Here is a 15046-nt window from a genome sequence, read left to right as displayed (position 1 = left end):
TTTTCACTCTTTTTTGCTTACAGAAAGTTTTTCTGTTGCAAAGAACTTGGAAAGACCACATCTGTGGAGTCTGATTTGAAATCTATGGGTTTATCTTGGGAATCACGTTTGTAAACCAAACAGGGCACCCCACACCACCCTTGAAATAATCTCAAGGCACCCCACAGTAACCAGGTTGAGAAGCATTGTCTTAAACCATCCCAGCTACATCACTCCAATGCTACCAAAACATGGAAGATATGGAAATCCACTCCTTACAATGGTGTGGGATTATTCATGTTTTTAAAGCACCTGGAAACCTAAATGCTAGGACAGCCCACTGTTGTGCCAAAATCAGAAGCCAAGCATCCCACGTTATTTTAATTGTTCAACTTAAGTGAATTGCAGAACCAGCAAGAAGAGCTAAACCCAAATTATTTTCATTTTAATTATCTAAAGTAGTCCAGGGAAAGAAAATGGACTTAAAGCCTTTTAAAAACCAACAGGCACCTTTCACAGTTGTGAAAGGAAATCTGATCCTTGCTTCTTGGGCTGTTTGGCTACAACTAGGAAATTAAAACCCCATCAGTAGATATACAAACAGGTTCCCTCAAGAACACGTAGCCAGTTGTTACCACCCCTTTTCTGGCCAATTGGGACAGAAAGGTAAGACAATCCTGAAAGTCATTATCACTCTTTAAGAAAATTATGACAGAGATGAATATATATGCAGTATCCCAAGTAAACTGGTGCAATCTTACTCCTTTAAGAGGAAACCACACAAAATATAGTACATTTTATTAATAGGCAATACAGAAATATGGGGGGTAGAGGAAACTGTCTTAGAAGGCAAGTGCGAGTTGGAAAGACATTCTTTTTTCAGGTGTTACTTTGTTAGTTACCCAGTAGCTTTTGACTTGTTGCCAAATGCATCTTTCTTGTACAATTAAACAAGTTGAACACATTTTTGGAAAAAAACGGTTTTCAATTCCTTTCAGCCTTCTTCGAAATAGGTTCACAGAGCTTGAGGTGCAACAGATCTGATTCTTTTTTTTTCTTTTCAGAAGGAAAAAGGGTCAAAGCTACATCAACTCTATATTGCTCATCCAGCAATGATGCAAATAAAGCCACTCTGTTGTCCTAAAATACAAGTGTTAAGGGGAAAAAAAAAAATCACTAGTCTTCTGTCTTCAACCCCGGATTTCGATCTTTTTCACACACTGGGCAGTTGATACCCCCTGTACACTTAAAACAGAAGTTCCAGTTAAAAAAGAAATATCAAAACATTAGAACTAGTTATTTTATTAAATGTATTAATACACATTTCAAAATGATCTGCAGTTTTATTGTCACTTCCTCTAATGCAAGTTTCTTTTCTCCACACGGAACACTTGAGAATATCAATCCAACATTTCCAAGTTATCTTAAACAGGCACAAAAAAAAGCAGTCAATATTTACAGCGATTTCGAAACAACAGCACTGCAGCTTATATGCGAATCATCCACTTCAGAATATGATAATTTATTCTGCAGGTTTCTTTAAAAAAAAAAAATTAGCATTATTCACATTATCTAAACAGGTGTTTCAGACCTGAACAAAACTTTAGAATCTCTAAATGTGTTTAGATCACAGTCAGCCACAGTTGCAGAACATCCCCTTTGATATGCCAACCATACCAGTGTGTCTGGAATTTCTCCAGAGTTTGGTACGTTTGCTACATGTTGGAGGGGACAGAAGTACTCTAAAATGGTACATATCATATATGTCTGATGAGAGAGCATTTGTATTACACTGGTCTTATATAAAAGAGGGTTTGTTTCTAAGTGTCTGTAACTTCTAGTAAGTTAATTTTCTAGTGACTGCAAAGTTTTACCAGAGTAATACTTAAGCTCAACTGTGATTCTACAACAGCTAAGGTGAACACTGAAGGCTGTCTGCCATTTGACTATTTTCCTCTTTATGAAGTTATGTGCTTCATGAGACACGCTGTTTCATGCTTTATTTTTAAAAAATGTGTTTATTTCTCTCTCTCTGAAGGTGAAATACAAAAAGTTAAAGCATGTTTAGGGAACTGAAGTCACAGACACAGGGAAAAAAATGCCTTCATGTCCAGGAACAAGGTTGTGGTTTTTACATATGTACACTTGTGTCTTCAGTTACTGTAGACATTTTGTTTAAAGTAACAGCACAGAGAATAAAATGAAAAGAACTCTAAACAGAAAAAAAAAACCCTATGGAGATTTCACCATTAAAATATCCCACACCCCCCTCTTTTTACAGTAAGGTTTCCTTCTTTTCTTTTTAAATCATCAGTCCATTTACTTTGAGTTGTCCTCAACCCAGCTTGGAGAGCAAGAAAACCACTCTCCATACCAGACGGCACTGTTAGAGTGGCACATAGGTGGCATGACATCTATCTGATTTTAATTCTTTTCTTTGAAATCCAACATTTTAAAAGCAAGAGCAGCAGAAATAATTATTCACATTCTTTTATTCTAGAGGGAAAACTTGTTCAAGATAATATTGGTTTCATGCTTGCATTAGAACCTCCTGAGTCCTCTCACCCGCTCTGTTCCCCCCCCAACAAAGCATCCTGGAGTCACAAATACTCTGAAAGAGTCCCTTTGAGCCAAGACAGTAAAGCAACAGGATTATGTAGTCTGATATCTGAAGCAAATGGGATGCCAGGCTGGGACTGATTGAAAGCCTTGTTTAAAATGTCTCGGTAAGAGCAAAGAAGCAGGGCTGAGTTATGCACCATTTCCAACAGACTTAAGAAGCCAGTGAAATATTTTTGGTTTTCTTGCTAAAGATTCTAACATTAGACATTAAAAACAGCCATGTGGCAGAAATCCTGCCTTTTAAATGTATGGCTGGGAATGAAAGCTGGCTTCGGCATTCTTTCATCTTGCACTGATTTTTGGATGAACAACTCTATTCTTAGGAATGAGAAATAGGATTGTATGTTCCAAGTGAGGATATCAGAAACTCAGCTATAAATATCTTACTTCATGTCACTGGATAAATACACACTCCAGGACTTTCCAGAGTTTTTTAAATGCATCCAACAAATTCATTTTTTTAACTTTACAAATATTTTCTTTAAATTTATTTGAGCTTCCTTCAGCAATGATTGGGTATTTGCCACTGAATAACCCTATGAAAGGATCACTGAAAGGAACTCAAAGGTAATGAATAAAAGGAACTGGTACAGTTAAATGCACCATGAAGCTATCAAATCCAATTTATGCATGAATTCTACATGCACTTACATTTTTCAGAGAGCTTAATCAGTTGGAAAAACAGTCTATAGAACTAGACCCACCATTCTGTAAGACTGCCTACGCACACTTCCCTTCCAGGGAACAGCAACAGCGCTGCCTGCCGGAGACTGCAAAATTAAACAATGCCATTTTTGTCTTAAGATGAGAAAACTGAGAGAAGAGGGGTGGTTTTACACATTGGCACTGGAACAGCATCATACCAGGGCAGTTCAATCACACAGCCTTGCAACCTTCAATTCTCCAACTAGTGTGTACAGATCTAATCGAACACTGGAATATATTAAATAAAACACAGCCCAAGCGCACACAATATAAAATAAATGGTCTGCCCATTTTCTTATGTTGTAGCTCTTTTATATAGATATCTTTACCCCAAACCCTTATCAAGACATAAGTATGATGTATTCTACTCACTAAAAAAAAAAAAAAAAAAAAAAATCAAGTAAAATAATTCCAATTTCATACAAAAAATCCTCAAATGCAGAAGTGAGAGTTTATGAAAGCACACAGGGAAGGAGGTTTAGTATGGTTTCCATTTTGCCGCATGCAGGCCCTCTCACACCTTGCTAGGTACTCTGGACAATGGACAAGAAAAGATGCGATTCAAAAGTGAAGTGGATAATAGAAGTCAACAGTGTTCCCAGGAAAACAGGTCAGTACAGCTTACCAGGCGGGGCTCTAAGGCATGTGGACAAGAAAAAAAAAAAAAGACAGCTGATGCAACCTGCACACGTGTGCAGACACACATTTTGAACAAACATGGTCTACATATGAAAGGTGTATGCATATATCTAGGCTTTACCATCAACTCCCCACCCCCCAACACCCTTCATCTGCTTGTTGTAACTGCATTATGCTGTTCCTATGAAGCAGACACTGGCATATTAGTATTCTGAAGCAGGAAGCTACGTTGGAGATAGTGGTCCAGACTGTTTTCTGAAAACCAACGAAGGAGGAAGTACTTTACAACCCCGACCATGAAAAAAGCTGGTCAGTGGCAACCATGAAAAGCAGACTTTTCTCCTGTTGTATTTTGAGACAGGCAGAAACGCAAACAGAACGGCTGAAAAACTGTACGTGTTAGTCGCCTACCCTCCCCATTCCTGTTGGCGATCTGGAAATGGATCAGCAGCAAGAACATGCCCAAGACTTTGTCAGAAGGGACTGACTGAGCAGATGTCAACAAAAAAACTGACTGGTTTATCTAAACAGGCACAGGAAGGGTTAATATTTCTACCACCGGGGAGACTGCTTGGACCCTTGATTCTTCCTTGATCAGAATACCTTTCCCCACCTTCCTTTTTTTGACATGCCTTCAGAGGACTCGTGAAGTAAAACTTGGTAACCAGCTAAAATAACATCCCAACATTGCACATTTCATCATGTTTTACTACTACTGGAAGTTTTATTTCAATGGCAATACTCTGTGGAATTTTTCTTTTTTGTTAAAACATTTTTCTATACTTATGCCAACTGGATGGCTTAAAAAATAAACAACCAAAGATTCAGAACATTTAATTTAGAAAAATGTTATGGGGCTCGCTAAGGGGGAGGAAAAAACCCAAAAAACAAACAACAAAAAGAAAAAACAAACCCACAAAAGTGAAAGGGCTACTTCCACTGCTCTCTAGAATGTCCAAAATGCCTTCGCTTAGAGATACATGTCTTTTTTCAGTACCTGGGAGGAAAGAATGGGCGTTTTGGTGCAAAGAATGGAGGGCCCCTTCCAAAAGGTGGCCGAGGCCTCTTTAAGCTGTGAAATGGGTCTCTGTTTATGAAAGGTTCCCTAGGCCTAAGGTCTGGTCGCGGATTCCTAGCTATTATTCCGCTTCGGTTTACGTTGTCTCTGTGAGCTGGGCCGATGGGAGCAACGCTACGGGGTGCCCCGAGCTGCTCTCTCGAGATGGAGGTTAGGCCTACGCTTTCTCGAACCCGACCAAGAGATGGACCGCTGTGGTCTCGCTGAGATGAGGCCACGTGGTCCCTTGGTCCTGAATGCACATTAAAATGCTCTTTCATCGTCCCCTGATGAATAGTACCATGATCCTTGGGAAAGGTGACGCCACCGTGTTCCACGGGGAGGGTGGGGGCAGGGAATGGGACACTGCTGTGTTCCCCTGACGGTGGTGGAGTGGCGAACGGGACGCCAGTGTGTTCCACAGGGACAGTGGGGGCAGGAGGAGTGGGAAATGGAACCCCACTATGTTCCACGGAAGAAGGAGGGGGGACCCCATGAGGCAAGGGAAGTGGAGAGGAGGTTTCTTTTGAGAAAGGATTAGTGTGATCCACTGATGGCATGTGGGGAGGAACCGAGTGATCCCTAGGAAAAAGGCTTCCATGATCCTTGGGAGGAGCAGACGGGGGCCCAGCAGGCGGGCCGACTTGTTCCCTCGGAAAAGGAGTCCCGTGCTCGATGGGGGGCGGCGCAATAGGTGGCGGGAGATGATGCTCAAAAGTGGTGCTGAAGTTATTGGTTCTGAAATTGTTGACGCTCTCCTGGAACTGTGGCACGTGGTCTTTGTACGATGTTTGAAAGCTGGAGATCCCACTGCCTGTGCCCATGCTGGGCAGCTCGGTAGCACTCGAAGGCCCATTATCAAAAGCGCTACCTGTATTGCTCAGCTCAAACCAGCCTACTCTACTGGCCTCTCGTCCATGTCCTCTATTTCCTTTCCCAAGAACTCTTATAGATTCTACCGTCTGAATTGGCTCTCCTGACATCCCCCTATTGGATGCATTATGGTAACCCAGGGTTTCAATGGGGGCTCCTTTTTCTTCAGTGCTATCAGGCAAATCTAAGCAAGACGATGACACCCTAGTTTCTATACGGTAATGCTCTTCCTGCTGTTGCTGCTCTCCTGTAGAGATCCCAGTCTGCCCGAGACTGGACAAGCTAACTCCTTCATTTGAGCTACCTTTAGGGACCTGGCTAAAATGTTTTTCCTCCGAGGGCTTGCGGGATGCATTTTTAAGCATGTTCTTGAACTCAATGGTTGAAGTAGCAGAAATGGAAGAACCTAAAGATTTCTCCACACTTGACGTGGGGGGTCTACTGCCAGGGTTTGAGAGAGTGTTTTGGGAAGAAAAAAGCGATCGGTGGGGAATTGAGTGAGAAGAGTCTGGATACTGTTTCTGTGACAAGCCAGAATGTACCACAGATTTTGACAAGTTATTATGATTTGAGTCTGGAGCAAAGAACACATCATTCTTACTAGGTGAAGGGGAGCCATCGGATGTGGAGTCATTTCCCCTCAGGCCATAACCTCCATACATTCCCGGAGAGGACGACAGTGGGTCACAGCTCTCACCCTGATCAAGAATAGACCTCATAGACTGAGGAAAAGAGGACTTAACGCTAAAGTCTTGGGCTCTTTGACTGTAACTAGACAGAACTGGCTGGTATTCTGATGCCTCAGAAAGCTTACTGGACTTCAAAATAGATTTTGCAGGCTTCTTCTCGAGGTTCAACATAGCAGATGGTGGCGGACCAGAATAATCAAAGTCACGATAATCTTCATCCTCCTGAAAAGATGTGTCTGGATAAAACTTCTCCTGAGAGGAGTCCATTAAAGAAGAAGGTATTTCCATACTATCTGAAGACTGTTTATACATGCTGGCTGGAGAGTCCCTGCCTAGAGTATAAGACCTATAGGCAGGCACTGAATTAGAAAGTTCCTGGGAGTAGCCATCATCTCTGCTCTGAGGTGACCTGGTGCTACTGGGAGTAGAAGACCCTGGACTTATGATCTTGGATAATAAAGACATGGTATCAACATTGCTTGATGTTGGCTTGTCCATCATCTCGTCTTGGGTAGGCGTTCCACTTCGCTCGTCACGGACCGGTGTCCCATCCACATTGTCCATAGAGGTGCTGGTAGGACCACGCTGAAAGTCAGATGAATGGCTTTCTGATGTGATGTTGGACCCTAAACTGCTCAGAATTGGAATATTCAAGTTTAGACCACTGAAGCCAGGGTTTCCCTTTAGGAAATTGTGTATCTTCATTTCCAGACTTGGAGAAGGTGGTTCTGACTCCAGCTTTGTTTTTGAAATCTCAGAGGACTGACTCATTGAAGTTTCTGTAGGTAAAAGGGAAGGACTGGTAGAATGGGAACTGGCAAATCCTAGGGAATTTGCTGGTGGCTTAAAACTAGAACTTGAAAGCCCAGGGGTATGTCCAATAGGAGCCTTATTGACAGAAGTAGAGGACACCTCAGCAGTAGAAGAATTTGGAGAATAACCAAAAGTTTTGGACATATAAGACTGGGTATTGGAAGGAATATTCCTCCCCTTGACACAAGGGACAGTCGTGTTGGCTGGTGATGCTGAGGTGCTGCTCTGAGATGCGGTTTCACTTGACTGAGCTGTATTTCCAGCAACACTCTGAAGTAAAGATGATAAACCTGGAGGAACAAATGTTTTAATTAGATGTTTTAAGAGAGAGGATAAATAAAATTTGCAAGCATTTCAACCAAAAAACTATACTAAACATTCACTATTATTCATTTTATAGATAGCCATGGGTCTGTGAAGATTTTTAAGCCATTTTATGTTCCAGCCAGAAACACAGTTACATTTTGCCACCTCTATATAGTAATACTATACAGTGTAATACTTTTACAGTGGTTTTTCAGAGGATCTTAAATTACAAGTTAAATTACAATATCCACATGAAGTATTCATTTTACAGCTGATTAAATACAGGCATTAAAAGTTATATTGTTAATGAGAAGAGGACTCAAACAAGTTACCAGAGAAATAAATAGAAACTTATGAGAATCTTCTGCTCAAAACACCATGGCAAATCTAACCTTCAATCCTCGGTTGTGCTAGATTTCCTTCCATACAACATCAAGGTTTCAGCAAATATTTACAGGATAAATAATTAACTAACTTAAAAGCCGTCAGGAAGTTCAACAACTCAATATATTTGTTTATTTGCTTACTGAGTAGTAATGCCAAGATAAAATAATAAAGCAAAGCAAACAATCTTCCAATGCCATCAGATCATAATTTTTTTTTTTTAAAAAAAAAAAACACAAAACCCACAGGGAAGTACTTCAGAAACCAGTTACAAAAACTCACTTACCAAAAAGGCTGCATTTGGAAAATAATGCATTTCAAGCTAATTTCCATCCCTTACCATCTTAGTTTCAGGATGCACAACAGAATATTTTATTATGGATATTATCAGAAAAAGAAAGGCTAAACATTTACTTCAAATCCATTCTTTCTGCACAATATTGTACCTTGTAATGCTGGTGCAGTTTGGGTCTGGGTTTTGGAGAGAGCTGACAAAATGCTTTCAGGAGTTATTTCAACTTTGGAGAGGATGTTTGCTAATGGATTTGGAGGAGCAGATGGAGTCCCCGCAACAGACGTCTTCAGGCCACCAGTAAGAGTTGTTGGGCTTGTTGGGGTTCCTGGGGAAGGTCTTGATGCGGGGCTGACCCCTGGGGTGGAAATATTAACTGTTCAGTAACATAAAAATGCTATTTTCCAAGGAGGATGAAAACCATCAATATCCTGTTTTGTGAACGAGGGATTTTTTTTGAAGAGGAAACATTCAACTCTTACTACCACCCATAGATTTGCAATGAGGTACTAATGTCAACAAGCTCTGCATTTAAAAAAAACCCTGTCATGCAGACCCACATTAGCCCATTAATACTGCTAGCAGCTGTAGGAGTTGTGTATGCAGTCAGTACCATCTACCTTTACTGCCAGAGATGACAGCAACAGTAGAAAGACATTGCCAAAAAATCCTAGCACAAAATCCCTGAGAGATCACTAGAGCCATATGCCTCACTCACAAAATTATAAACAAGCAGGGCTGGAAAAGACTTTACAGTGAGTAATCTAGTTTAACCCCTCTGCTCATCCTACTTCAAAGTACAGGGGGAGCCTTCATATAATTTAAAAGGAAGCATATTTAACACTGACATTAGGCAGGTGTTTAATTTCTAGCATCACATTACTCTACCCTGAAGTAAATAATACTTCAGTATCTTTGCTCTCAAAGGTTGGTGTCCAAGACCCAATTCCTTTACTGGTGGTTGGAGGTTCATGTCTCATCCCTTCAGTCACTCACCTGTATTTTTCATAACAGATGTTAAACTGCTGAGAATGGAGCTGATCTTTGCTAGATCGACATTGGCAAGGTTTGGCAACGCAAGTGCTGGTGACGGGGGAGTGGTGTTCACTGCCTTCGGAGTGGGAGGAGTTGGTGGAGTCTGAGCAGGTGTTGTCACAGTCACAGTGGTTGCCACTACAGTGGTAGTGGACGGTGTCACTTTTGGGACACTTTCAGTCTTGGCAGGTGTTGGAGGAGGAACCACCTGTTTTTCCTTCCTCTCCTCCACTAATTTCAATGCAAACAGAAAGGAAATGAGAAACATTCAAAACACCCCACAGGATTATTTAATCTAAGAGCTGCACCCTTTTCAACGCATCTCAGGTTTAAAACAAACTAATGAAGCTGAGCTTCAATAGAGAAGCAATGGAATGTGCCCTCTTTACTAATCTATTAGATTATGTATGAGTTGAGACTTTCTTATTTATGGTGAAGGACTGACATAGAAGATGGAAACCTGAAATAAAGTTCTCTGCCCTGGGAATACTTCTTTTTTCAAAACTATTCCCCTCTTTTGTTGTTCCTCCCACAGAACGTACCAATAATTTTTGATGTGTCATCTTCCACATCGGACAGTTCCATGTCCTCCACATCCCGATTATCTGTCACAGGTTCTGGAGATCCAGCCTTGCAGCTCCCTATTGCTGGAGACCGAGAGTCATCCTCCTCACCCATTCCCTGGAAAGGGGATTCAGACCCTGTTGGAGATGGGGCATCCATACTTGGAGAAGGGACAGGAGACTCTTCAGGATCAGGAAGAGTTGCTTTCAGTTGATCTAGTTTTTTCTTTAGATTGCTCACTCTGTTGGCAAAGGTTTTATAAGCCTAATAATGAAAGAAAATTTATTTTAGTGTTGTTTTTACAGAAATATGATACACCTGAGAATCAGTTCTACAATGTTAAAGGCAGCATATTCATTTAGAAAGAAGCTTGCAATATCCAATCCTTTCTGTCTATGCATTAGAAATGTATCTTTTGAATACAGCTTAGAGAGCAAAGGCCCAATAAGAGAAATTAATGTGATCCTGTTTTCCAGCCACTTAACACACTTTTCCTGGAAGAACAGCTTTAAGCCCAAAGCTATCATTTGTTACAATATTTCTAGAAATTAAGCAACTTCAGTATCTAGAAGTCCACGTCAGATTTAAATAATCAAAGGTGCTCAGCTTTTAAAATTACTTTTATACTTAATCCAACATTTTTTTCCACTTGTAAAATGCAGATAACTTCAGGACGCACTCAGAATATAAGCCATCAATTTTGGCAGCACTGAATTATCTTAAGGCAATTTCTCAGACGCTGTCCATTTCAACTGTTTGTATTATGATCAAATAAAATTTCTACTTCATTCCCCGGTATAGTGATATGTTAAAAGCTTTTTTCTAGGAAGCATTCTGCAAATTGTTCGGAATGATTCAGGTGGCATTTCTGAAATTCTGACTGAACGTTTAACTCTGAAGACAGGCTCAGTTTAAATGACTTCCATAAACCACAACTGTAACAGTTGGAGCTTAACCACAATGCGTTACTTATTAGTACCATGAGACAACTGCTTTCGGTGAAAAGTTTGTACTTACATTTGCAACCACTTTGACTTCCTTATACTGCGCTTCATAAAATATACCAGCATTCTCAAGTGCTTCGGTTAGCGAAGGACCATTTTTCACTTGTTTATCCAAACCATTTACAAATTCTTCAAGCTTTGAACTTGCTTCTTCAAATTCCTTAGAGAACTTTTTTCCTCCTGTTTTGTCTAGAAGAAAATATTAAAAACAAATATTTTGTTTTTTAAAGACATCTGCTAAAACACTGAAGCCATCCAAGATATATACTGCCCTGAATTCTGTTGAGAATCTCAATTTCAGATGGGAGCAAAATCTACTATGCACTACCACATATTTGCAAATATGTGCCATCTTAAACAGAATTAATCATCTCCTCTGTGTGAAAAGCTCTACTTCTTTCAAGGGAGTAAGAGAAACATCAGTAAATAAAGTCATTACAAAAACAAACCAATGCAGTTTCTTGTTTTCAAATCAATTAGTGGTTAATTTCTAACATGCTTTTTAATTAACAAAGAACACCAAGTTCTGTGCATTTGGGCACCTGCATTGGTCACATGAAATGTTACTGTTCCAATTGCCAGGGGCAAAAAAAGCTTTTCCTTTTTCTTCATTACCATTTGGTAAAAGCCTGTTTAAATCGCTGTCACATTTTAAAGACAATGCTTAAAGGCTGTAGTCACCAGGCGCCTTTAAAACAAATTTTCAGTTTTACACCAACATTTCTAACTCATTAGGGTAACAAAACGACATGCATTTATTAAACACATTGCATTTTTTACTATCAAGATTGTGTTTAGTTTCTTGTACCTACAGTTCATTAAACAACTAAAGAGCTACTGATTAAATATTCAGGTTACTGAATATGTTTAGAAACCCATGCTCTCACACAGATCTGTCCTTAAAATAGAAAAAAACCCAAATCCTGGTCATTTGTGCTTTGTATTTAAATCCCACGGAATCCCTACCTGAAATGTTAGGTGCTAATCAGGATCTGATTCTTATCTCTATAAAGGCTCAGTGCTAAACAGACTATGAAAGAGCTCCGTGCCCCTCTAGCGGCCAAACCACAAAGAACAAGAGCTACAGACAGGTTTTTAGCTTAGAGAAGTGGTTCTCAATCTTGTTAGACTCCAAGCACCACTTGGGAAATGTCCACTCTTAGTTGTCACTCGTTTTTTGACTACAGAAACTAGGTTTTTTTTTAGTACAGAAACTAGGGTTTATTTTAGTACTGGTTTTTGATTACGGATATTAGAGCAATTCTTCTGTTGCAAGGAACTCAAAGACCACAAGTCAGAATGCTTTTGATGCTACAGATTCCTATTTGCACTCTCTGGATTTATCTTATGAATTATGTTTGCACACTGCAGTGCTAATACTGTGCAGCACCCCTGAAAGGATCTCAGGCACCCCCTGGGTGTTCTGATACTGTTGTTAAGAATTCCATTGCAATGGAAATAGATTCTTGGTATCAGACATCACATTCCAGCCTCGCAGCTGAAGCTGTTCCACAAATGTTACTGACAAGAAACCTGAAGTTCAACGCTTCAGACATGAAGGTCACTGTAAACCTTTTTAACTTATTTTTTTTTAACTTATTTGGAAAACACAGACAAAGGCAATCCTGGAAGCCCTATTTACTTTCATTTACAAGAACAACTGGAGAAAGATTGGAAAAATGACTACATGTGAAATCAAGACAGGTGATTATTTACATTCATAGGCAGCTGACAATACGACTGAGATATGATAGACATTTCTGGCCTTTGTGGCATGTGAAAGGAACATGCACCAACACTGCATGAGATGGTTTGGATAGGGATGATCTTGCTTCAAGCAGGAGGTTGAACCAGGTGCAACCACTTGAGGTTCCTTTCAAGTGATTTTTTTGAATTGCTAAATCTCTATGATTTGGTGATTCAAAGAGAGAGAGAGAAGTATCAATGCTCCAGTCTCCGATACACTTGGGCAGCAGCACACAATACTGTTTTACCATTATATTCTTTTATTAAAGAGGGTAAGAAACTTTTCAGAGGTTTTAACTGTGATTTCATGGAATTTGGCATTCTTATTTTGGATAGAAAACATAGAATCCGTTGGAACATGAAATGACTAAAGGAATGAAAGTATACGTCCTAAATATAAATGAGAGAGATTGATTTAGAACGTATACTTTATATATGTAACCATATATATTTGGTTTCCTCTGATTACAAAAGCTAGAATAAACTTTACCTGTACCTTTTAAGCATTTCAGCGTTTCAGTGCTGCAAACATCCACTCTCATGGTGGATAGCTGCTTCTCTTTCAATTCTATCTGGTCTTCTGAGCGCTTATATAACAGCAACTCATCAATGAGAGACTGTGGCTGAAAAACCAAGAACAGCATCCTCATCACATTCCACAAAAGAGAATCTCTAACTTTGCAAAGTTAGTATCACAGATCCATAAGCAACAGAAATAAATACTTACCTGAAAAAACTATCTGCATTTCAAAAGAGATCCCCCACCACACCCACAAGTGCCAAAGTAAATACAGAGATGTATGGTTTAAATCCACAGCATATTAAAGCAAAATGAGCAAGGTGATTAGAAACTCAGGTCTGGTGTCTATCAAAAAGTTTTACTGGCATAGCTGCAGCAGTTAAAAGCTGATTTACTTCCCCCCCCACAAAACACATCTTTAACCAAGACTGCTAAGACAGCAAAAAGGCATTTCACTGATATTGCTCATTCCACTCAAGACAGTAGTTTAGGCTACCTCTTTGTTAAGACAGTTTTGGTAGCAAAGCTTTGTACTGACAAACTCTAAAGTGTAGACATGACTCTTGGTAGCAGCTATGTTTAAGGTGCATCAAAACAATTTTGCATCGTAGAAAATGGCTACAAAAGCTTTTCATTTCATTCTTAAGCAAGAAGTGAAATGTCTCTCTTCTAGTAACTTAAAAAGGAAGGGAAGATGCATCATGTCTCTTTCAACATACAACATTTTTTACAACAAAATATTTTTCTAACTATAGCTCACATTGTAAATTTTGCATTAAAAATTAGAAGTGCCATAAAAGCACCACAGTGACTGTAACTTTGAAAACGTGTCTCTACTTGACTCCTTGTCCCTCCTAAAACAGGGACAGTTTGGATGTGCATTAAATTCAAAGTCATTTTGCATCTGAAGGACTGTATGTCTGAATTTAAGGGGAAGGTTTAAAACTAACAAGAGGAGACACTTTAACTCATTGCCATAGGAGGCTGGAAAGGGCAGCTATTTAACAGATCAGTCAGGGATGTAGCCTTTGACATGCGTAGGTTGATGCTAGGGAAGACAGAACAGGGGATGGATTACTCTAGATGTGCCCTGTACAGTTACCCTACCTCTAAATCATCTACTATTTGCCACTGCTGGAGACAAGCTAGTAGGCTAGACAGACCACTGGTCTATCCCAACATGGCACTGCTTATGCTCTTATGTTTTCTGACTACCTCCATACTTAGTGGCTCAAACTTTTTGAAACTGCATCAGTGTACACAAGATGAAAGTCTTTTCCACAGCCCCACTGGGGCTGTAGTTGAGATGCACACTGGCCAAACAACTCAACACTGAATGTTCCAGCTTTCAAACAAGCACCAATGATTTTTGGATGACAAACCAGCCTTCACAATATCAACAGTCCAAGAACAGGATTATGGCAATAGAAACAGACATTTGTAAAACTTACTCTGAATTCTGCAACAATCTTAGACTTCAGGGCAGCCTTCGGATGTGTGGCCGCTGTTGGAATAAAAGCGCATAAAAAAATTAAGACACTGGTTAAAAACTAACAACAACAAAAATACGCTCAAGACATATAGGTTGCTGTTTCATTATACTTCTCCCTTCACACAGTGTTCCTTCTGCCTTTCAGTCAAATAGGACTGACATGTTGGGAAGCACAGAAGTAGGATTTAAAAGCCAGCAAATGAGCACATGTGCATATACTATTAAAAAATCACTGTGCAATCCTTTTCCAGCTTTATTTCTGTATAGACAATTCCTTGCAAAGGTTGATCCTCTAAACTGTATTGAGCAGTAGTTTAACTCCTTAA

General features: G+C 39.8%; 1 protein-coding gene across 1 annotated transcript in view; it reads right to left on the bottom strand.

The window, feature by feature from the left end:
* Nucleotides 1-544: 544 nt before the first annotated feature.
* The window catches only part of RPRD2 (regulation of nuclear pre-mRNA domain containing 2), a 35886-nt gene continuing 21384 nt past the window's right edge, over nucleotides 545-15046 (bottom strand). Inside the window, exons 5-11 of the mRNA XM_090052945.1 lie at nucleotides 14680-14732; nucleotides 13205-13331; nucleotides 10976-11151; nucleotides 9937-10222; nucleotides 9356-9625; nucleotides 8514-8717; nucleotides 545-7667 (exon numbers count right to left, since the gene is read on the bottom strand). Of these exons, the coding sequence (XP_089909071.1) occupies nucleotides 4936-7667; nucleotides 8514-8717; nucleotides 9356-9625; nucleotides 9937-10222; nucleotides 10976-11151; nucleotides 13205-13331; nucleotides 14680-14732 (3848 nt within the window). The 3' untranslated portion in view covers nucleotides 545-4935. The remainder of the gene's footprint in view (nucleotides 7668-8513; nucleotides 8718-9355; nucleotides 9626-9936; nucleotides 10223-10975; nucleotides 11152-13204; nucleotides 13332-14679; nucleotides 14733-15046) is intronic.

Source organism: Crocodylus siamensis, chromosome 6 (assembly GCF_052110815.1).
Source record: "Crocodylus siamensis isolate JL-2025a chromosome 6, ASM5211081v1, whole genome shotgun sequence".
Classification (NCBI taxonomy): domain Eukaryota; kingdom Metazoa; phylum Chordata; order Crocodylia; family Crocodylidae; genus Crocodylus; species Crocodylus siamensis.
The sequence above is the reverse complement of the archived record's forward strand: the minus strand, read 5'-3'. Positions and strand labels throughout refer to the sequence as shown.